General features: G+C 39.8%; 1 protein-coding gene across 10 annotated transcripts in view; it reads left to right on the top strand.

The window, feature by feature from the left end:
• The window catches only part of DMD (dystrophin), a 1715077-nt gene that overhangs the window by 976611 nt on the left and 714036 nt on the right, over positions 1–24430 (top strand). For all 10 annotated transcript variants that reach the window (XM_030575515.1, XM_030575505.1, XM_030575489.1 and 7 more), the window contains one exon: positions 22820–22995. In XM_030575515.1, the coding sequence (XP_030431375.1) occupies positions 22820–22995 (176 nt within the window). The remainder of the gene's footprint in view (positions 1–22819; positions 22996–24430) is intronic.

Below are 24430 nucleotides of genomic sequence, written 5' to 3'. Positions count from 1 at the left end.
AGAACTCAGTTAAATGCTCCTATCTATTCTTGTGGTTATGTAATGTTCTGCTGGCATCTTCTGAGTTTAAAATATGAGCATCTTGCCCATCAAAAATCACTTTACCCTTAAAAGAGTTAATTCTTCATTATACGATTTAAAAATAAAATCCATATGAGCTGAATATTTCTCCCCATATGCTTAACTGATATAGTATATTCACTTACATAGGAGCACTTGTGTTTTAGTACCAATCAACAAACAAACAAGTTTATAAAATAAGTACCTGTTGACCTAAATCAGCATTTCCCAAACTTCTGAAAGCTGAGCTCCCCTTCCAGAAAATTAATCCAGTTGTGCTCCTCTTAACCTTTACCATGTGTTGTTAAAGGCAAATGCATCTTAACTGATACAACTTCAATGCCCTTCTATAGGCCCAGGCCAGTCCTTCGCAGCATACACCCCACAGTTTGGGGAAAAGCAGAGGTATATCTTCATACTATGGTATTGCTTCCCCTTTCTTATAACAGTGAAGTAGTTAACAGCATTTCAAGTTCACTAACATTTAAAGTATCATCATTGGCCTCTGAGTTAGTACTCATTGAAATGAATGGGGCAGTTCACACCCCAGAGCTGTATTTCAGGCTTGCTACAAACTCAGGCAGCCATTGCTGCATTGGTTAACTCATAGGACCATTTGTTTTTTGTTTTGTTTTTAGCATGCAGCCTTGTTGGAGCTGTGCTGCCTGGGATTTCCTGGCTAGCCCCTGGCTACCTTAACAGGGTTTCTCAGTATGGAGGACGATCTGGAGAAAACTTAATACAAGGAGTGCATGAACTTTCCTTATTCGTTTAACCTTCCTCTTCCATTAGGTGTAGGTAGGGTGACGGGGATGTTCATGCCCACTTGCAGGTTTGCAGAACTGCAGAGATTCCTCCAAAGTTTAAGTGAAAGAAGGAACACTGTCACAGAAGGAGGGATCCAAAATCTGGTCCTTAGTAAGTGGTATCAGTGGGGTACTAATTCTGATCGTTTATCACCATCTGGTCAGGCAGAAGCATATCTGTATTTACATTTGTATTAAAATTCCAATCACATTTTCACAATTGTGATACATACTGTTTCTCACTTGCCAACCTATGCAAATTTCCCTCAATGTAGCAGCCTCTCAGGCAGAACTTGGAAATGAAATAAAATGACCAGTAATGATTTTCTGTATTACTAGAACAATGTGTTACTGCTTTTCCAATTTGCAGCACCAGGCATGGTATTGAGCTGGTGCTTGGGGGGCCCCGCTGGACAAATGTTAGAGGAAGAGCAGCCTGAGCTTTTGCTGGTCTCACAGCATACAACTGTAAAGCCCATCAAGAGTTGTTGAAGAGAGTTGCCTTAAGCCTGAGCATCCAGTGGAGGAAGTGAAAGAATCCTTGATAGATGGTTTGGCCACAGTAGGTCCTTCTAGAGTGCCCTGCCTTTCACCAAGGCAAATATATACCCCATTATGGAGGCAATTATGGACTCTTTCATCCTTTCCCTCACCTCTACAAGGGCTGAGCGCAAATACTATGTGCCATTACAGGGGTTTGAGTACCTCTTTTCTCATCAGCCCCATCCCCACCAGGCTCTCTAGTAGTATCAGCAGGCAATGAGGGGGAACATCTGGGGCATCAAGGTGTGACCCCCATATCAAAAGATGGGAAAAAAATCTGTTTAGTAGGAAAGTTTATTCTACTGGGGAGTTACAACTACAGTTATGAAAGGTTAGTAACCATTGTTCTGATCCCTGCCCTGAGTAGTGTGGACTACCCTCAACTCCAATCAAATACAAGGATGGTGAGGGTGTTTGTCAGGCTCTTGGCTTTTTTATGTCTTGTGTGTTGATTCTCCATTGAGCTAATGTAATTTAGTGAAATGACTCAGCATTAAAAAAAAAGAGCAAGATTTGTTTAGATTAGTGTTTATAACTATAATAAAATGTCACATCATGGAAAAATATTCATATTCCCCAGCTTGGTGTTCAACCCAATCCTCCTCTGACCCTTGGCCTCGGAATTCTATCTTCTCAAAGGCAGAGTCTCTTCAGCTGCCTCTTCTGCAGCTGTTCTTATAGGCCTTCCTATGCATTTGAGTGCGGGGGAGGGGGGGCTGGAGCAATTTGTATAGTGGGGATGCTAAGAGTCATTGAACCAAATTGTAAGCCCTGTATATAATGGAAACCATTTCAAGCCAGGAGGTGCTGCAGCACCTGTCACACCCCTAGTTCCAGCACCTCTGCTTGAGTGCCAGTGGAAGGGAAGGGAGGGGCTGAGCTACAGTCACTCTTTGTTCAGCAGGGACCACCGAGTGTGCCTACAGATTGTCACAGCTGTTTTTGGTTTGGTTTTTTGTAGAATGGTTCCTTCTTTTCTTTTAGGTAAAACATAATATAATTTTTTTGTGATGAGACATAGTTATTTTAATTGTAAAGTCCAGAATGACACAGCACCTTTTTTCCATTCACGGGCAAGTGTTGCAATAAGATCCTTGGCTTATATTTATTTCTTAAATGTCAGACTGTACCGAGGCATAAATGACTAACATTAGACAGTTGGTAACAATAGTATTCCCTAAGATCCCTTTTTATGTTTATAACTTAATATTATCTGCATTGAAATCAATTGATGAATTTAGTAATCAAAAATGAAATTATGAGAATATGTTAATCTAGTATCCCTAGTTTTCCATGCTTATGAAAGCACTGAAATTAAGCCTTTGGATAAGAAGGTTTGTGACTGAAACAGTTATCCTGCACAGTGGCTCTATGGAGGAATGGTATTAGATACTGAAGACTCCAAAGCATAGTCAAAGAGGGCATTGTCTCTAGTGGTTACCATGGGGAACAGGATAAGAATTGTGCAAAATATTGTTAGCAAAATCAAAACTCAGTTCAAGTTGGATCGGTGTTTTTCCAAGATGAAATGTCATGGGGGTGGAGGATGAAAAGCAGGTTTGGATGGAGAGAAATGGATCAGGAATAAAGAAGCAAGGTTTGTGAACTGTCAGACTAGAAGACATGTGAGTGCATGAGATCAGCTTGACAAAGGATGTAGAAAGTGATAAAGAAATGACCAAGGACAAAGCCTTTTAAGATTTCCACAGAAAGTGGGGGAAGAGGAAGAGAGGAGAGCTTCTCCCTAAGGAGCCACTGAGGCAGCCAGAGGACAGAAGAACCAGGAGGGGATGATGTCATGAAAGCCAAAGTGGGTAAAAAATTCTAGGAACAGGGTGTGATCACTTACAAATCTACATTTCTGTAACTCCCAGCAACAGGAATGAACTCCTGAGTTGACATGGCTGAGCAGTTTGGGATAAGTAACAATTTAATAACGAGAGGAGAAGCAGAGGTAGGACACTTGACCCTGGCAGCTGGGATTTCAAATCACATAACCTGGTTAGGGGTTCCAGTTTTACCCCGAAATCAGGGAACTCTGTTACGCCTTCAATGTCTCAGTGCTACAGTGTTTGGGTTGCTGACTGAAAGAGCTTTTTAAATTATTATTATTATTATTATTTTAAAACATCAGTTCCAATCTGAATTTTAAGGGAATATTTCTGCTGGAGTTTGCATTTGTAAAAGCTGCTTTTTACAAAATAAAGTTTTCAGATCAAATTTGAATTAAATGTTCAGTTAATGGGTTTGATCCTCAGACCAGAGGGTCAAACCCTTTGTGTGTAATTTGACTGGATATTGACTCAGGAAAGACTCTATAAAGGTGAAAAGTATCACTGTTACCATGTTAGGTAGTGTAATATACTAAAGTCTACCTTGCCTGCTTCATACTTAAGGCTTGGAGTATGTAAACAATTAAAACCCTTAAGTAACTCATCATCTTGACTATCTCAGTAATTCGTTGCTACAAGGAAACCACTTTCACATGTTGAATGTTGCCCAGGATAAATTTACTCCTTTATTACCTGCTACATTTGAAGCCAAGTCAATAGAAGCAGGGTGCACTGGCAGCCAGCCCAGTCCTTTTTTCCATTAATTTTCCTTATTAGGGGACACAAAGTGATTGCCTTAGTACAGTGCTATGTTTCTCTCTTATATGTAAGATGGGAAGGATTTTGCTGTTTCCACAGATGAAAAAAAGGATTCCGAGACATTTCTCATGCCTGTCAAAAGACATTTTTTAATATTAGTGATGCAGAACAAATATTTCATCTCAGTGTAAGATTTTATTTTATTGAAAAATGTGCATAAAATTCTATCTTGCTTGAAAATGAAGCATAAAGGATATGAATATGAGAGTTCAGAAAAATATTGAGGCTGGTTTTTTCAAAGGTGTAAAGCACCCACAGCTCTCCACCTCTTTAAGTTAGGCCAATTGTGTGCACCCCTGTTCGATATTTTCAGTGTGATAGTTTGGTGAGATGGTCATTTCTCCATAGTCAAAGGACACTGTCAAATCTAGTTGAAATCTAGTCGGGTTTTTTTAGGTGAGCTAAGAATAACTGTAGGTATTATTCCTGTCTCAAAGTCGCTGACATGGGCCACTTCCTCACTCCCCAGTACATCTGACTGTTCAAAACTAGGAACTGAACTCCCAGTGCATGTGAGTAGGAGCCAGCCTGAGGCTTACAGAAGACAGATATAAGACTTTCTGCTACTTTGACAAAGGAAGCAGACAGGGAAGACCAGCATCAGGAAAGAGGGTAGTCATCTCAGTATTAGCCAGGAAGAGTTACTGAAGGAGAAGTGTATGTCTTCTTTGCTCCTAGATGGGAAAACCGTTGGTCATTAGTATCTAGTATTTTGAGTTTATTTGCTCTTCTTTTGGAACTCTTACTTGAAAGTAAAGCCAGCCCTGAGGAAAGAACTTGAATTGAATGATTGATGGACATTTTAATCCACCTTTTTTGACTGGTGAGTTCCCCTTCCCCAACCAGCACACAGATCCCTGTCGGTTTTTGTGGGTTTAAATTAATATTTTCTTAATTTCTTTAGTGACTTTCTCTACCATTTTGCCATGTGAAAGAGAGACACAAATAGAGGAAAGTGACTGACTCAAACAAACAGGGGAAGAGAGAATCATACTTTTCTCTGTTCTCTTTGGTATAGTAATCTGGTACATTACTAGTAACAATAGAATGTAAGGTTTGTTTCTTTTCAGACAGAAGTGCAATTTTAAGTTGATGGTGCCACCGATCCACAGGATCAGTGCTACAAGAGGCTTGTAGGAGCCTCTTCAGTGTGGCAGACTGCCAAGGAGTCCTACTCTTCCCTCAGGGTAGGCCGCACAGCCTCACCATCTACTAGACTGAGCCTCTTGGCTGCATCCTCCCCTGCTTCACACCATAAGCTCTGTCCAGACAGTTCAATTGAGATAGACCCCTAGCTAGAGAACTCTGAACTCTTCAGCTACTAATGCACCCCCGCACATATTTGTAGTGACACTATACAGCCTTTTCAAGTTTATTAGACAATTGGATCACAGCACTGGAAGTCCTTACATTAGCACAGAGAAATGGAGCATAGTCCTTTCTGGTCAAGCCAGAGCAAACACCAGCCAAACTGTAGTCGATTCTGTCTCTCTCCTTAGTCAGTCCAAGGAGAGAGCACTCAGCTTCCTCCAGAAGACCACGCTTTGTCCCCTGCTGGTCACATCTCAGTTCTTTGTTCTTGAGCTTGGGGTCTCTGCTCAGCTTCCCTGCTGAGAGTTTGGGGAACAACCTTCTTCTCTGGATCCTTGTTTGCTAGGTGTCAATGTTCTGGTCACTGGAGTTTTTTCGTGGTTTCTTTCAGATTCTGCACTGACTTAACACTTTTTTCCCTTCTTTGGGTAAACATGCAAAGCACAGAGGGAAACAGTACTTTGTTTTCATTAAAATATTACAAATTCCCTCTTCATCCCAGATGGTCAATATATACAACTGTAGTCAGCTCCCATTATAAATTCTCATTTTAACCCTTTTTTCATTTTGTCTAGCAAAATTAGTTTGACTAAACAAATGTTGCATTTATCCTGAAGGCTAAGGACAGTCTTTTGGCAAAATGTGGTCAATCTGCATATGAATTAATTAATTAATTCCTTTTGCTCAAAAATGGCCTATTCCTGACCCATCAGACTCCCCATATAGTTAAATCTCCTTAAAAATCATGTATGAGCTATAGTTAAAGAAAATAAGTTTAAACTAAATTATTGTCTCAAATGTAATAATGGCTATCGTGTGAACAAGCAACTTGCCTTCTGATAGCTGACTACAGTTTAGCGACAACAGCCCAGACTCCCCTTACATTTGACCTTTAGTAGTCTTTCACACCTGTGCCAGCAAATGCAAATTGTATATATATATCTCCTCACTATATGTTCCATTCTATGCATCCGATGAAGTGGGCTGTAGACCATGAAAGCTTATGCTCAAATAAATTTGTTAGTCTCTAAGGTACCACAAGTACTCCTGTTCTTTTCACAGCTGCTACTCTGAAACCTGTCAAATTGCTTGTAAAATACTCCCAAATCAGGCCATTTTCACCAAGATTGTGCTTGGTTTGCATAGAAATAATTGACAAAGTGTGACATAAGTCTGTGTGCTTGGAATTGGAGGCCTATATTGCAGGTTTCTGGGAAATATCTAATAGCTGTGTGGCTTGTGTGTGTGTTAGCAATTGATTTTTTGTAGAATAACAGCTCTTGATTTTCCACTTGCAAAGTATTGAAAATAACAGTCATGCTGTTTCTGAGCTAATTCTGAAAATCTACCTTGAAAAATGAGCCATTTAGTAGCAACTCCAAGGTTTAGGTTGGAACCAGGATTCCATTATAAGCTCTATACTCACTCCCTTTACAGTTTAGCACAAAAACTACTTTTGCTGTTATTTGCAAGGTACAGTAGATTTTCTTTAAGTTTAACAGAATTAATGTCTAACTTTTTAAATCTTTCTAACTAAAAACGTATCACCTTGATTATAAAACTTCAGAATCTACAGACAATTTAATACCACAGTCATTTTCATCCTTTAGTAGATAAATGGATAGTGCATAAAGTTTTCATGGCCCTGTAGACATGTAATGTTTAGCTAGGAGAAGGACAAGTGGAGGAGAAATAGCCATGCTCTGGATTGCAAGGTCTGGGGAACCTGCAGAGCTTGGGAAGGCAAGGAGAGAGAGGCAACCCAAGTACTGTTTTGAAATCTAGAAGTTCTTCAGGGCTATGGTCTCTGAGGGACCTGGGAGCTTTGCAGAGTTTCTAAGCTGATTTTTGCAGGGGGGGCACAGGATCATGTAGTGCTTCTGAAGTCTGTATTGACCCCATATATTTTAAAGAATAAGGAAATTAACAGATGAGAAACGTCATTATCTTCAAATTAAGTGTATTACTATCCGTGTACACCAAAGAACTTTGCACTCACAAAGCACAGCTTCCCCAACCCCCAAAAGCTTTAAAATTAAGAACTAGAACAATTGAGGGAAGAAACAAATACTTGGCTGCATTTGCCTTTCATTGTAGGGGTCACAGAGTTAAAAAAAATATTTCATTGGAACTTACCCTCACCCCTGGACTCAGGCCATAATCAGAGTGCCTCTCCCACCCCTATTGGTGCAATGTATTTCATCTCTGTCTCTCGGGGACCTAGTGGGGAGGCCCCAACTCAGTGACAGCAAGTAAGATTCCAGCAACAGTAGGAGCAACAGCAATCATGTGTTCAGAGACACGACTGATATTCTCACAGCTAACATTCTATGAACTGTTCCTATGGGCAGAGTGGCAGGAGGAGATGGTAGGGACCTGGGTTTAGTTTAACAGTATTGGGTGGAAGGACAGCAGGGACAAATTGAAGGATAGATATAGCTGAAAAATAGGGGATAAGTTCTCTCTTAGGTCATGTCTATACTATAGGGATTATAGAGGCATGGCTCTGGTGCTGTAACTATGCTGGGGTAACCCTGCAAAGTATATGCAGCCTACAGCGACAGTCACTGCTGGAATACCATTTCCCAAAGTGATGTAGCTAGGTTGCTGGAAGCATTCTTCCATCAACCTAGCTGTATTTACACAGGGGGTTAGGCAGAGGTGAAAGTAAGCTGATTCGGTCTGGTACAGCGTACCAGCAAGAGCCAGTACGCCATGCTGGAGCGCACCGGCTTCCACGTCAGGAATTTAAAGGGCTTTGGGCTCCCTGCCACGAGCTCCAAACCCTTTAAATCCCCCCTGCAGCTCCAGCACCCGGGCTGGGGCTGAGATTTAAAGGGCCTGGAGCCCCATGGTGGCCAGAGCCCCAGGTCCTTCAATTTGTTCTGCGGGCTCCCAGCCACTTCTGCAGCTGAGAGCCCTGGCTTGATTTAAAGGCCCTGGGGCTCCCAGCCACAGCTGGTGCCCCAGGGCCTTTAAATCTTGAGAGGCCTTGCCTCTTCCGGTTTAGGTGATGCCTCTTTTGGATGAGGCCACGCCCCCTCAGGACTCCGGCAGTACTGGTAAATCCTGTAAATTACTTTCACCCCTGGGATTAGGTCTGCATACATATGGCATTCAGGGGTATGGATTATTTATACCCCGAGCACCATAACCTACATTGTAAGGCCTGAGTTGGATCTTCAAGGGATCTTGAAAGTGGATTTTAATTGAAGCTCTTAGCATTGATCATCCAGTTCTTTTGCTGTCTGGTCCCTTATCCTTAAATCTTCAGTTCATTTGCAAATTTGACACCATTAGCTCAGATTAAACAGACTGTGAATGGCTAGCCAACTAAAAAAGCAGTTTCTCCTCCCTTGGTGTTCACACCTCAACTGCTAGAAGAGGGCCTCATCCTCCCTGACTGAACTAACCTCATTGTCTCCAGACTGATTCTTGCCTGCATATTTATACCTGCCTCTGGAAATTTCCATTACATGCATCTGACAAAGTGGGTATTCACCCATGAAAGCTTATGCTCCAATACATCTGTTAGTCTTTAAGATGCCACAGGACTTGTTGCTTTTTACAGTTCCAGAGTAACACGGCTACCCCTATGATACTTGTGGGATGGTGGCTACTTCGAAAGGGAGAGGGGAAAATAGCACTGGGTGAATGGGTAAGACTTGATTTAAACAAAGAAAAGAAAAGAAAGTTAAGGACTTAGAAGGTAGCCAGGAATAGAGTAGGGGTAAATAGATAGGGCTGGAAAAGTAATATTCTTTCTCCCACTTTCTGAGTGTCTAATTTCAGAGGTGCCCAGCACTCACAGCTAATGGATGAATTTGAGCTCTGAGAGCTCAGCAACTCTTCAGGGGTGAGGGGCTGGTCCACACTAGGGGGGGGGAAATGGATCTTAGATACGCAACTTCAGCTACGTGAATAACGTAGCTGAAGTCGAATATCTAAGATCGGATTACTCACCCATCCAGATGGCGTGGGATCGATGTTCGCGGCTCTCCGTGTTGATTCCGGGACTCCGTTGGGGTTGATGGAGTTCCGGAATTGATATAAGCGCACTTGGGGATTGATATATCGCGTCTAGATTAGACGCGATATATCGATCCCCGAGCAATCGATTTTAACCTGCCGATACGGCGGGTAGTCTGGACGTACCCGAGAACTGGAACTTAACTATATCTTTAGGGTGCTGTATAAATAATAGCTAAATAATATGGAACATGGGAGCTGAGCAACAATTTGTTAAATCAGTTCTACCAACACAAGTAAGAGGAGAAATAGATATGGCCTCAGAGGTAAACAGGATTACAAATAACTTTGTTCTTTGGCCCTTTGGCCATACTGATTACATTACAAATAATTTGGATCATGCTATCAACATTTCTAGTTAAATCACGACAGTAAAAATTCCCTGTGATTATATTATAGTGTCCCCTTTTCTTTTGTATTTGGAAAGTAGACCACAAACTGCACACTATTTTCTGTTGAGCACACTACTTGTTTCCTATGTGCAACTGAAATTTTTTTGGCTTGTTTCTGTGTTTAGTGATTGTCCAGATCTTAATATTTGTTTTCAGTTGCCACTCATTTCTACGAATATAAGTCATTTTCAAACCAATTTCTCAGAATATAAGTATCAAGTCAATGTATCTTTTACTCTCAAAAGAAAAGTGCCTTGCTTTAAATTACTCTCCAACAGCAAACATTATCATATTTTCAATTGTTCTACTCTTTTTCCACTCCCCCTCACCTACTTTCTTTCCCCACACTGCCCTGAGGTTCCTCTAGACTTCTTTCTTCTCATTTACAGCACTCTTAGTCACAGGGAAGAAACTTCTTTTCTACAAGCAGCAAAAAGGACAGCAATATAAATGTTTAGCTTACATTCTAATAACCAAAAGCTGCTAATAATCAATCTCCAGACTAGATTAATAGGATTTAATTGCTTGGAAATTAATTAATTTCTCTTATTTTTGCTAGGATCTTTGCTCGAGATGTGAGCAGTTGTTAGTTAAAATCACCCCAAGGGAACAAAACTTTAGCTGGGACAGTCCCTCCCCCCCACACACTTTTTTTTTTTTTATTTGCAGTGGTCTCTGAACTCCACTACTGCAGCAGTGTAGAGGCTCTTGTGTGAACCTTGTGCTTTCATCCAGTACAAGGCAAAAAGGAGAATTATGTAAATGACTGAAGAAGTTGCAGAGTGATGTCTAATTTAAGGCTGCAGATTTTAAAAGCTGTACATGATACACTTATTTGGTTTTATGATCCAGAGCTGGGCCATAAATTAAGGAAAGCAATAAGGTGTTGTTTTTTTCACCTCCAAAAGAACGTTGTGCCAGCAAGTGCATCTGACAGAAATTAGAAGCTTGTTTGCATGATTTTATCATGTTGTTACAGGGCTATTCAATAACAATCAATTACGTTTGAGCATATTTGGTTGGTGCTACAAAAAGACAAAAGATCAGCTTGACAGATAGTAGAAAGGCTTCTCATTAAGTTTAACATTCAGACATTGTATCATTCAATGACAACAGAAGATGAAATTCAAGGAACTATTCTGAAATGTATGTGTATGGGTTACCTATGAAGTGACAGAGGATACTTGAGACGTGAGATTCTCATACCTTGTGACCAGCCATAGCCCCTATTTAAATTGCTTGGGTTAGGAAATAATACTGTAACCATCATTTTGTTGGTTCTAAATCTTCCCATTAGGGGCTAGATCCACAAAGGGATTTAGATGCCTAATAGCCACTTTAGGTGCCTAAGTCCAAAATTTAGACCTTGAAACCTCTGCTCATCTGCTGCCTAAACTGGTAAGTGCCTAAAATCCATAGGCACTTAAATTTCCACCTGTAAATTCCCTAAGGCTGCTGGGCATGTGCAAAGCCAACTCAGTCCATGTGCCTGAAGAAGAATGAGAGTGACCCTATAGTCCACTTGTTGGGGCACTTTCCTGGGATGTGGGAGATCAAGTTCCTGCTCTCATGACTTCAATTTATACAAAGTACAATGATTTCAATAAGAGAAACCCACCCTAGTCTCATCCCTTCCAAGTAGTTAAGGCACTCTCCTGAGGGGTAGGAGATGCCGATTCAAATCTCTCCCTCACAACAGGCAGAGGTGGGAATTGAACCCACGTGTCCCACATACTGAATGAGCACCACAACAATTGAGCTAAAGGTTTTAAGGAGGAGCTTCAGTTGTGGAATCACTTCCATTTTTTTTTTTTTTGGTGAGAAAGGACGTAGGCACTTAACTCCAGGGGTGAGCTCATGGCTGTGAATCCTGAGTGGAGTTAGGCACCTAAATCTCTTTGAGGGGTGGGGCTTAGGATGTGACTCTCTCCTCAGCATTTCCTGTTGGGTAGCACATGCAACTCCCCATTCAGTGTGCTGGCTTTTGTGGATCCCATTCTTGGGTGCCTAACTCTCCCCAGGCATTGTATAGGGAGCCTAACTTGGGGCTGTGGATTCTGTTAGGTGGCAGGATGCCTAGATGTTACACTTAGTATTGCACTGCCTAGATCCCTTTTGGATGTAGACCCAGCTGTCTGACTTTAGTTTTCCTTCTGCAATCTGAATTAATAGCAGGAATCTGTTCTGAAACAATAGTTTATCCCTGTATATCTTCACCCGCCTGGCCAGTTTGCTGCATATGAACCTGTTAAAAGGCATGAGTAAAAAGATGGCATGAGACATATGAAAGTGCAACAATTTGTGTGAAATGAGATGGCAAATTGTTCAACTAATTGAGTATGTCACCCCTCTTTACCCATACAAGGTCTAATCAGAGTTTGAGAGAGAGAAATAACTCCAGCTTGTTACTCCTTGGGGAGTGGTATGATGAAATTATGTTGAGCAGGATTGTCACAGCATAAACAGGATAGTGTCAGAGAGAAACAACTGATGTGCCAAATACACAATTTGCTTGAAATTAAAAAAAATCAACTTTTATAAGTAAGAGGTATTTCTTATGCAACATATAAAACTCCCTGCTGCAGGGCATCATTGCAATAAATAACTTATTTTTATTTGTTCCTGAGGACACGATCCTAGTCTTAAAAAGCATAGTAAATTTCAACGAGATAATAAATTTATGTGAGTAAGAATACAGTTATATGGAGCAGATCCAGTGTCATTACCATATTTCTTACAAGAGATGGGTGAAATTTTTCAGACAAAACTTGTTTCATTCAAAAAAATAGATTTGGGTTTAGTGGAGCATATTGTGAATTTGTGAATATTGTGAATAGCCAAATTGTTTCAACTGGAGGAAAAAAAATAAAAAAAATTAAAATGTTTTGTTTTGACGTTTTCAATTCAAAATAAATTTGTTTTGAATGTATTTCATTTTTATTTTTAAAAAGGTTTAACAAAACTTGAATGGGGTGAAATATTTTGCTTTGGGACAAAGAAAACATTTAGTTTGATCCAAAATGATTCTTTTTCCAGTTTGATAACCAAACAGAAAAATCAGTAATTGGCACAGCTCTATTCCATTTCCATCTCACTGTTTTGCAATTGCATGAAAGGACTCACTGGCAGGTCAATTGTGCTGATGGTGAGGGTATAAGGATGTGTTAGCTCCAGCTCCAGCATGGGTGTAAAGAATCACAGCAATATGGTTCAGAACATTAGGGAACAATTTCTGTTCACTTTGTATATAAACAGGGTTGTTTTTTTTAAATTGTCTCCTCTCTAGAGATCGAACAGATGTTGCACCCAACTTCAAGGATGATCTGCTTTTCTCTTAGGTTATGGAATCTAGACAGAGGGATCAATGGTTGCTCACCTCATCTTAATTTGGACTGGAAATATTTTTTCCACTGTCACAGCACTTGAGGAAAAAGATCTCTGGAAGATTTGTCATGTGAGCTATTGGTTTATGTTGTGGTATGAAATTCAGAAGGTCAGAGGAGTTCTTTCTTGCCATCCTTGAAATACATAATCTCTCAGCTGTGTCTTCTGCACAACATGGCAACTCTTCCATCCCAAGCAGGGACTATAATTTCAATTCCTGAGCTAGCTTTTTCCTTCCACTTTTTGTAATACAGGACTGATACATAATGTGGTTTCCCTTGACTAATTCCCTAGCTATAGAACTAGCTATGGAAATCATTTAATAGCTGCAGAGTACTAATTTGTGAGGAGAACTTCTCATTTAAAAGACCGTTAAATTATATTATTAGATGATCTCAGTGACATTATTTAAAGGCCCTCTCAATTAGCATTTTGCTCTACAATAATATTCAGTTTGCGAACAACAAGTGGTTATTACTGTAACTGACTTACATTTTAGGAAAATGTGCTGCAAAATTAATTTAGAGTTTATACTAAAATCACTCTTAAAATGCTTTGGAATTCAAGTAGTAGTATTTCTCTGGACAAGTTCAGGTTTATCTGATTCCAAATGAACAACTCTGGCACATATATTATGGACTTTTTTTCTTTTTTTTTTTTTAAAGCTGTCATGTTTCTCATGTTCACATGGAGCAGGCATATAAACAACTACAAATGCTACAGGTTCTTATCTGGAAAATAAAAAGCTGTAAGTGACTCATTCTGCCATATATGTGCTCTGTGTTCTCCTCAAAAACAGACCTGTCATTTGTGTGGCTTGTCCCACATAAGGCTCCACTGATCCATAATTCAAAGGTCATAGGATTAAAACATGATTCTCAAGGTGAAATACAGAGTATATGTGCAAAAACTGGATAGCCAATAATATCTAGGTATTATTAAGATCAAGTTGCATGGAAAGGACCAGTCAGGTGGTACCAAAACATTATTTGCATTTAGTCAGGTTATCTCACTGGTGTTGGAATGTTGGTAATTGGCATATTGGTATTCACAACAACAAATTATTTTCCTGAAAATAATTGCTTGAAGTTGTATGAGCTACAGTTTCACTAACGTACAATCTCTGGTGTGTGTGTGTGTGTGTGTGTGTGTGTGTGAGTGTATATATATATATATATATATATATATATATATATATATATATATATATATATATAAAGCCTTTCTCGGTCTCAGATCTTGCAGTTTCTGTTGTGATGGTGGGTATCTTAAAATCTTACAAGTTCAAAGTTTCACTAGTGTTAGAGAGAGTGCAAAGTGTTCTGAAAGTCACATCTGACCTGGAAGAATTTTGACTCTACATGATTAGGGTGGCTGGCCAGGATCCACTAGAAAAGAATGTTCAGTTTTACGGCTTTAACCCCTATTAAATATTACTCAAAGATGAAACCATGGTGTGTGATAACGGAGAGAAGAAACTGAAGTGGTTAGAACTTGTGGACAGTACATTATTAGGTGCTCTCTGTTTAGATATAGAGGGTTCTTTGGGAGCTGAAAGAGGAAGGGATAGAGCTGGGAACATGAGGGCAGAGGAACAGGATTTAGCTTACTTTGTATGAAGTAGGGTGAGCAGGGCCGTCCTTAGGATTTATGGGGCCCTAGGCAGTATTATTAAACTGGTGCCCCTATGCCAGATGGCAGCCCAAGCTCACAGCCTGGTGGGGGAGGAGGAGGAGGGACTTGACAGCAAAGGATAATGAGATGCCCAGCCTGCCTCATGGTGGCGGAGAGTCACAGTTCCCCGCAGAGACTTCCATGCACTCTCCCTCATGCAGAATGGACATGAAGAAAGTACCTAATTAAAAGCACTAAAATTTGGGAATAAAAAATGTCAGTCACAGGTTTTTTGATATGCCCTGAAGTTTGTCAGAGATTTATTTGCAAAAACTTCATAGTAAGGGTGAGTCAGCTGTCCTGCTGAATACAACATTACATATAATGGAATACATGATGCAGCTCTTCTGTTTTACATTTTCTTCATCAGTATTTCTAAGTTGAATTTATATTTTAAATGTACTCAAATCTTAAGCCAGCATTCCAGATTACTACATATTTAACTCACTGAAACAAAGACATTCTTTTAAATTAATCAGAGAGATTTAGTGTGTTCATAACAATGTTCATTGCTTTTAGAAAAAGGGAACAGTAATTTACTTTGTGTGATCTCCATAACAAGAGACATGGTTATGAAATTTCACCAACTTTAAAAAAATATGTTTCCAAAGATTTTAGGTATAACAAGGATTTTGTCTTACTAAGGTACTGATTTTGCTGGAGGGTTCTTTTAAAACTAGTTTGTCGGATAGTCAGAAGTAAAGAAAAGGGAACTCTTTGTCTAGCTATCTGGAAGGGAAGGACTGTTGTCCCTTTAAGGGCTCTCTTCAGTGGGGAGTGGGGGGAGAGGTGGTGAAGGGATGGACAGAAAGGACAGGAAGACTTGGAAACACTTTTTTTTTTTAACTATAGTAATTAAAATGTGTATTTTAGATAAGGGAGGTCTTTTGAAGGATTTATTTAAAAAACTATGTGTGAATATCCACACATTTAAGGCTAAAGATGATTGTGCATCTAAAACTCTATGCAAGCATTTTTTAGAAATGTGATTTTATAATCTTCACTAGCTCACTAATGAAATATTTTTAAAGCAAATTTTAAACTAAGGTCCTGTAGACTGACATGTTCTGTGAAAATATTACATTAATGCACAACTGTTTTTGTCAGTAAAGTCAGAAACTGACAGTATAAAAATTTATTTGGGCATAAGCTTTCGTGAACATCTGATGAAATGGGTTCTAGTCCACAAAAGCTTATGCCCAAATAATTTGTTAGTCTTTGAGGTGACACAAGGACTCGTCCTTGTTTTTGCTGATACAGACTAACAGGACTACCACTCTGAAACCTGTCAGTATATACCTTGGGGTTGGCAAATGCCTGTTAAATGGCTTTATTACCCCTTGAATGTCTCTTTAACAGTTTCAATGTTGTGCTAATAGGTCTGGCAGGCTGGAGGTTTTTTCACTTTTAACTACTAGATTCCCTCCCAAGGAAGACTCACCAGGCTAGAGCAGCCATCTGTGGGAGCCTGCAGGAAGGGTCAAAACAGGGATAGGAAAACAAGAGGGTGGACACTAAGACCCAGTGGTGCCCCAAATTTTCAGGTGCCCTACGCAGCTGCCTATGTTGCCTATGCCTAAGGACGGCCCTGAGGGTGAAGGATAAAGGATGCATCATACATGGGATAAAATTAGGATACTTACATGATTTGTTTCAAGATTTAACTGTAGCTGCAAACACTGTGATTAGTGGTAATGGGAAAAATCACTGACTTGCTGTTTGAGTTGGTAGCTAAATGACCACTGTTACCAAGATATCTAAATAGTTCCCTGTTCAGAGGGAATTTACTTTTTTCCCCTGAAAACATTTAGCCCATCTGAAGTGGTCAACCTCTAAAAAATATGAAGACCATTTGTGGGCTAGAACATTGCGCACACACTGACACCTAAATTTGTAAGGCTGTCATTGACTGTTGTGTAACCCAGTGGTGAATATGTATTACAGTTTCCTCTCTTTGCTGACCCACAGAGGATGTGAGATTTTACAACTACTAGTTATAGCATGTTGGCTCTGTAGCTTAAGCTGTAGCAGCTCATGTGTTTAGCTCTCAGGGTTCCCTAGTTCAATATGTGGTGTGTTGGCCAAGAAAACAGCTGTCATAATTGCTTACAGGTGGAGCGATTTGAAAACATAATTACCTCTTGTTTAGGGAGCTGCTTATTTTAAAGACAAAAGTATTTCTTTCTTTTTTTTCTATTGCCTATCTTCCTGGTAATGTGAGCTCAGTTATTTTAGATGAGGAAATGTAGCAAGTAAATTAGGATTTTATACAATGAAACTTCCCTAAGTTAGAGAGCTTGCAATACGTTAAGTATTTTATCATAATGAATTTATTTGGTATTCTCTTTAATAGCAGTATCATCATAATGACTGTATTTAGTACAGATGGAGAGGAATATTTACTTGCATAGAAGTTTCATTTTAATTTGATGATAGGTAAATATACCATTAAAATAAACTGCTTCTGTGCACTCCTTTCAGATATCTAAATAACAAGATAACTTTATTTGAACATGGAGACCTTAATTCTGTCTACATATTTTTTCATGTACTGTAGTCCATAGGGCAGTTTCCAGAGGCAGATAGCTTGCCTACATATGTTTTCACCAACAACAGATAAATCTTTTTCTATGTGGCTATCCCACTCAATCTTCAGTTGCCAGGTCTACTTTACTACTGTTTACCGCTCTTTTGCTCATTGCTAGAATTAAACAGGGCTGGTGGAAAGTATGAAACATGCATGGGACTAGATTCTGATTGCCTTTCTCATGTTGAATATCACCTTATTCTGCAAGTACTCGTAGTGAAGTTAATGTGACAATTTGTGCAGTAAGGTAGGGTTTTAAAGAGAGTAAGCAAAAGTGACACATGGGGGGGACATGGGGAGGAAGTTGTCACATTTCTCCCATCTCCCCCAACCCCCATTTGCGTCTTGGCTTGTCAGAAGCAAGCTCATACTGACTGAGCATGCTCAGTGACATTGCTGAAGCTGGCTACCCTGACTCTGTCCTGTCCCGTCCCCTGTCCCCATCCCCTGGCAGGCACGGGTCATCTCTGAGAGTAGAATCTGACTTACACTGAATATTTTCATAAACATGCATCTGGCTGACAGGAAATTTCCAGCACTGGAGCGATAAGGAGATATCTTAACCCTGCATTATTTTTTTCTGGTAATAGATGAAAAATACTTGAACTAGAAATTTTTATTCTTTTATCTAAGAATGCAACCTCTGAGCCACCTTAGAGTGAATAACAAAGTTTGAAAAAAATTTACATTGGTATAATTAAGTAACATTATAGATGAAGGTACATATGGTTTCTCCACTGTTCATGTTCTTAAATGTACCTATTGCTAGGGTTGCCAGGCACCCTGTTTTTGACCAGAACACCCAGTCGAAAAGGGACTTTGGTGGCTCCAGTCGACACTGCCATTAAAAGTCCGGTTGGTGTCACAGTGGGAGCACGGGGCTAAGGCTCAGGGCTAAGGCAGGCTCCCTACCTGCCCTAGCTCCACCCTAGAGCCCACACCCCCAGCCCAGAGCCCAACCCCCTGCCCCAGCCCGGAGCTCTCTCCTGCACCCCAAACCCCTCATCCCCAACCCCGTCCCAGAGCCCATACCGGCAGACTTAACCCCGTCCCACATCCCAACCTCCTGCCCCAGCCCAGTGAAAGAGAGTGAGGGTAGGGGAGAACTGGCGATGGAGGGAGGGGGGTGGAGCAAGCAAGGGTGGGGCCTTGAAGAAGGAGTGGTGAAGGGGCATGGCCTGGGGGAGGGGTTCGGGAAGGGGTGTTCGGTTTTGTATGATTAGAAAGTTGACAACCCTGTCCAGTGCCATTGTGCCTGAACTTCACTATTAACTCTTGAGAGCTCAGCAGAAAACATTATTCTGATCCAGAATTCAAATGCAAGTATGTGGGGTAAGAAAGGAATTGCTTTTTAATAATTTTGTCTTAAAATATAGTAATATTATATTGATGCTGTGACCCTTCTTTCTAGCATTTGGATCTTATATATTTTTAGTACAAACATTTTGTAATTTGTATTTATAATGAGACAGTTTGGGAGATTAGTGTTTGTAGTAGGAAGGTGGTGGTAACTTCAGGAAGGTACAGGTTGATTGTCCAGAGTGTACAATGAAATGTGGGAGTAGGCAGTGCAGTGGACTTAGGGGTTGGGGTGTTGGCCCTATCTGTCAACATTTTTATTGGGCAAGACACAGTGAGTATCAATTTTTTTTCTGGGCTGCAGGATGAGAGATTGCTGAAAAAAAAGTCATGCTTAGGAGAGAATGCAAAAAGTACAGGAGCAGTTATAGCCCTTTCTGTTATTTCTCAGTCTCTTCCAATGATTTTTGCCCTTCAGCTTTCTTCTCTCTTTTTTCTTTTCCCTTCATCCCCCTTTTTAGTCTTTTTTTACTTCTATCAGTTTGGTTCCCCATTTTTTTTATCCTCCCCATTCCGCTGCTTTCCTATCATCTTCTTTCTCCTTTTCTTTCTCTAGTTATGCCTTTCCCTATTCCTCTCCCATTCTTTCTCCCTCTTCTTCCATCCTTAGGCATGTTAAAGCCTTTGCTGCTTTTAAAACATTCTGACTGTAGTTGCTACTGGTCCAACGGTGGTTCTGCTTTATGGACTCTTCCGTAGGCAGCACTTTTTTTAACAGGAAGCCCTGTTTCCTGAAGTGTCAGTTCAGCAAAGCAGACTAATGAACTAACATCAGCAAAGAAGAAACTGCAGTGAGGATATTTTAAAATCAGCAGAGTCTTTTGAAGGTAGAAGTGAATGGGAAAGAGGACAAGGCATTTCCAAGAATCACTACAGCCCCACTTTATCATAAATAACATTAAAGACATTGCTTGCAAAAATAGGATGGCAGCACTGTTTACCATGCAACTTAAATCTTCAAAGGGACCCTGGTTTAACACCTCATCAAACTTTACCCTTTGAGATACAGTATTTTATGATAATGACGATCCTCAGGCCAAGTTCTCAAAAATGAATGATAATAAATAATTGCATCTATCTTTATAGTCTTAAAAACTGTGCATTTATTTTTGCTTCATATTCTGATGAGGTTTTTTTTTGCTCTCCCATGCCATTTTCATCTTTCACTAACTACATTATAATTTATGTTTAGGAAGGTCTTTACAATAGAAAAATGTGTGATACATATGTTCTTATTTATTTCTTTGGCAGAAGACCCATAAATCAGCAATGAAAATAAGATATCAGATGGTTTATGTTAAGAAAGTCTTCTCCTATTTAAGATTATTACATAAAGTGCTTGAGTGGCTGGCAGGGAGCTGACACCCAGCTACCACAAGAAAGATTTCCTCTCGCTGGAGGCAGGGGTTAAGAAGGTGATTCACAGTTCCGGGTACCCCGAGAACTGTTACCATGTCCCAGAAACATTTTTGGAGAGTTAAGTCCTTTGTTTTCTCACTGAACTGTTACCACATGGATAGTGGCCATGAAAGCTTCCTGTGCACCTGTCTACGCTTAAGATGCTACAGTGACACAGATGCGCCACTGTAGCATTCAGTGTAGATACTATCTGTGCCCATTGCTGTAGTTAACCACCTCCCTGAGAGGCATCGACATAGTGCTGTCTATACAGGGACTTAGGTCAGCTTAGCAGTGCTGCTCAGGGATATGATCTTTTTCACACCTCTGACCGTCGTAGTTTAACTGACCTAATTTTCTAGAGTAGACCAGGCCTCAGGCTGTCACACCGCTTTGCCTCTTTCCTGTTCTAGAGGCTCCACCTCTAGAAGACATCCACACAGTCTTGATTTGGTCCCAGGAGAGAGAAAAAACTTTTAGCCCTTCTGAAGATTGCTCACACATACCCTCCTCATGGGTTCTTATCCTCCTAGTGGACTTGAGGAGGTGGGCTCTGTAGCTATCAGTTGGACAGAAAGGAGCAGTATATGCTTATGCTCGCTGGCTCCCATACGCTCAAGTAGAGAGGTCTTATAAGCCCTCCTCCCGGCACCATTCTTTGCTGGGAAAAAAGACCCCCCTTCCCTTCTTTGGGATTAGAATGGAGTTGGGTTTCAGGGCCTTGCTGTAGGCATCACGCTAGTTGCCCTTTAGGGACTGGGAAGGAATCTTTCCCACATTATCTGATTGGTTGGGACAGGATGTGTTTTTTTTATCTTTCTTTCAGCAGCCCAGGGAGATGGTGAGTAGGTTAGGTTGTAAAATTCACAATGTCCCAACTTCGTAGGTGCCAACAGGAGGTCTGGTTCCCTGATCAATTGGAATTGGTAGCAGAATTAGGGGAAGGCATCTTCTAAAGAACATGGGGTATGGCAGTAAGGCTCCTAATATCTGATACAGTGAGGAGACAATGCCTCAAGAGAGACGTTCTTAATGTTGGAAGCAGGAGTGCTGCAATGAAGACCAGAGAGAGCAGTTCAAGAAGGGGAAACAAGAGTATATATAACTTTGGTCCAATAGAGGATTTGCTAACATGTCAGTTTTTTGCTACAAGAGAATATGAATATTTAGCATTTTAAATTGAAATACAGTAGAACCCCTTTTTACAAACTAATTGGGGGTTAAGGAGTTCATACAATAAAAAGTTCATTAAATTGAACACCTTAACATTATTTTAGGTATTGTGCTTAGGTTGCAGTATGGTGCATTGCATCGCTTTCCTCTTGTCCTTCAAACCACAGCAAAGCAATTTCCAGTGCTTTGAAGGCACTGGAATGTGAAGAGATGTTGACTTGTTCTTCATCAACATCACTGTCATTATGTGGGTTGGGTTTTTTTTCTTTCCTTTTATTTTGTTTCCCCTCCTGCCAGGAGCAATGGTTCATATAACCAATATCATAAAATCAGGGTTCTACTATACACTGTTTTGTACATGGACTCTACTATTTTGTAGAGGTTGGGTGCCCCATAAAAAAAAAACAAAAAAACAAAGGTAGAGTGCAAAATAAGTTCCTTCTTTCAGTTGGTGTTTATTTTAGCAGTAAAAAGTTTAACATCTCCATTTCACAGTTACATATAAATTCTGAGAGTCATAGAGGGAAAAGTCAGTCTTGTTCCATTGATAAATAAAGATACAAAACTAATTTCTTTTTGCTGATAAAAAATTTCATTCCCTAACAACATACATGGCTCTAATTGTCCCTTTTTCAAATCTGGTTTAATGGCTGTGTACTGTGGAAGTTTAAGCTGCATTTCAAGATTATTACTGGTAATGATGAATTAAGATAACAAATAGAATACTTGGATTCTAGTAATGAAAGAGATAAAGGAAATTAATCTGAGTGCCTTTAGTAAAGAGTAGAAAACTGCCCATCAGTTGTGTTTGGTTGTATTTTCAGTAGTTCTGCAGTTCACGGTACATAGACAGAAGTGAGATAAGTAAGGATTTCATCAGGAGTGTATTTTTTCTAAGAAATGTAGGGTAGTTGATTATCAAGCCTCTCATGACTAGGAGTGGATCTATTCCAGAGAGGGATTTGGAAAAGTACTTCAAATGTATAAATAAGCAGTCTCCTTGTTTCTGTCAATGTACCTTTTCACTACTTTTATTGACAGTTAATAGGAAACCAAAATACTTTGCTTTCACATTTTACAGCATTTTGTACACTATTAGATATGGTAGACACCTCTGTGGGGACACAATTGAATTTGCTCAAAAGGATTTCCCACTAATTGATCTGTAGAACTTTATAACATTCTCTAGTAGGCTAGAACATTCCAAAAATAAAAAATAAAAAAAGAGGCAGAAGCTGAGCTGAAAAGGTGCTTGTTACAAAAACATAAAAGCTTCCTTTCTGTCTTATTGCCTTTTCAATGTATGCATTTGGGATTCAGAGTAGAGAAAAACTTTCCCACAGAGCTCTTTCTACCAGACCTGTAGTTGGTAAAGCATTTTTGATCCATGGTTGAATAAAACGACATGACTCTTCATTTTTGACATTTTAAATATATATATATATTTTACAGGAACTCCATGATGGCATCGGACGACAGCAAACTGTTATCAGAACATTAAATATAACTGGTGAAGAAATTATTGAGCAGTCATTAACAACAGATGCTAATGTACTAAGGGAAAAGCTGGGTAGCCTGAATTTTCGGTGGGAGGAAGTCTGCAGGCAGCTGGCAGAGAGAAGAAAGAGGTAGGTTAAGACCATGGATATTCTGAAATCGTTTCTGGTTATTTCAGATTTTCTTTTAACAATAATATTGCAAGGAACCCATTGGACTATTCCTTAAATATTCATACTTAACTATCCATAATTAAACACAACATCCTTGTTTACTTGTCCAATTCTTTGTTTCTGCCCAGTCTCCTTCATCCCCTCCCACCCACATAAACAAATGTCCTCATACTTCCCACAGCTAATGTTTAAAAACCACCAAAAATATGATGTTATTTTTAGAAAAGCCGAACAATAGAACGATGATTTTCCATAGGTAATTAACACCTGAGCTCACATTTTAACAAGCATTTTAAAGTAACTTTTTGCCTGATAGTGTGTCATTAAAATTATATATTAAAAAAGGTTTCTGTAACTGTGGGACTAATGACATTTTAGGGAATCATTTAAACAATATTATTTACTTTTTACCATGTCTGATATCTGTTTACTTTTGGCATTTCGCTCAGCTTCGATAAAGAGAATGGATTAGTCAGTTTAACTGTCATTATAGGCAGTGTACAGTCAGTTTTTCATTCTCCTGCACTAACATGATGCTGCAGTATTTGAGTTACAAATATTACAGGGAGACTGTTTTTCCTTTTACAAGAAAGGATTTCCTTTGAATTAAAAAAAAAACCTCAAACATTTCTATTGATATTGGATTTTATAAAAGTTTGTTTTTTCTAAACTTAAATGTAGGAGCAAAAATAACCTACCAGTGCTTATTTCAAATACAGTAGGTTTGTTGCAAATCTTCATTCATGCATTGTTTTTCAGAAATGAGTATCTCATGAATAAGGTACAATGTTGAGTGCGGTACTTAGGAGGAAGACCAATAGGCTGCAACAGTTTGTTCACCTCTTAAATGTCTCATTGTTACCCGAAGGACTACCCTTTTTCAGTTTAGAATTGTAGAGAGGAAGGATCTGTAAAGATGTTCACATCCAAAAGGGAGTGAGGTTGGAATCCTGAAAGGTTATTGTTGACTTCAATTATCATTGAACTCTCCCTTGGAATTCATTAAAAGATGAGAACGCCAAGAGTAAGCTGCTGCAGTTGGATGCCTTTAAATGGTTCTTTCCATTGTGTTTCCAGGTGTTGATGCTAATGTTTCTTGTTACACCAGGGAGAGCTTGGCCTTTATTTATCACACTAGAAACTATTCTTTTGCACCACTGAAACCCAGCTGTATTTCCAAGCCCTTGCCTCTTATGTAAGTGCAAACACTAAGGAAACAATAATGTCATGTTAATAGCTCTGTATGCTGCTGCTGCAGCACTGAAAGGAGGTTTGGGGGTTGGCTTTGACCAAGAATGTGCCTTCTGTCCCAGTTCTGGTCAGTGGCAATACAGCACTTGCATCTCCATCTCTTTTATTTCAGAGCTACAAATGTGTATCTGAATGTCACTTT

Source organism: Gopherus evgoodei, chromosome 1, assembly GCF_007399415.2.
Source record: "Gopherus evgoodei ecotype Sinaloan lineage chromosome 1, rGopEvg1_v1.p, whole genome shotgun sequence".
Classification (NCBI taxonomy): domain Eukaryota; kingdom Metazoa; phylum Chordata; order Testudines; family Testudinidae; genus Gopherus; species Gopherus evgoodei.
This window is presented reverse-complemented; position numbering and strand designations above follow the sequence as displayed.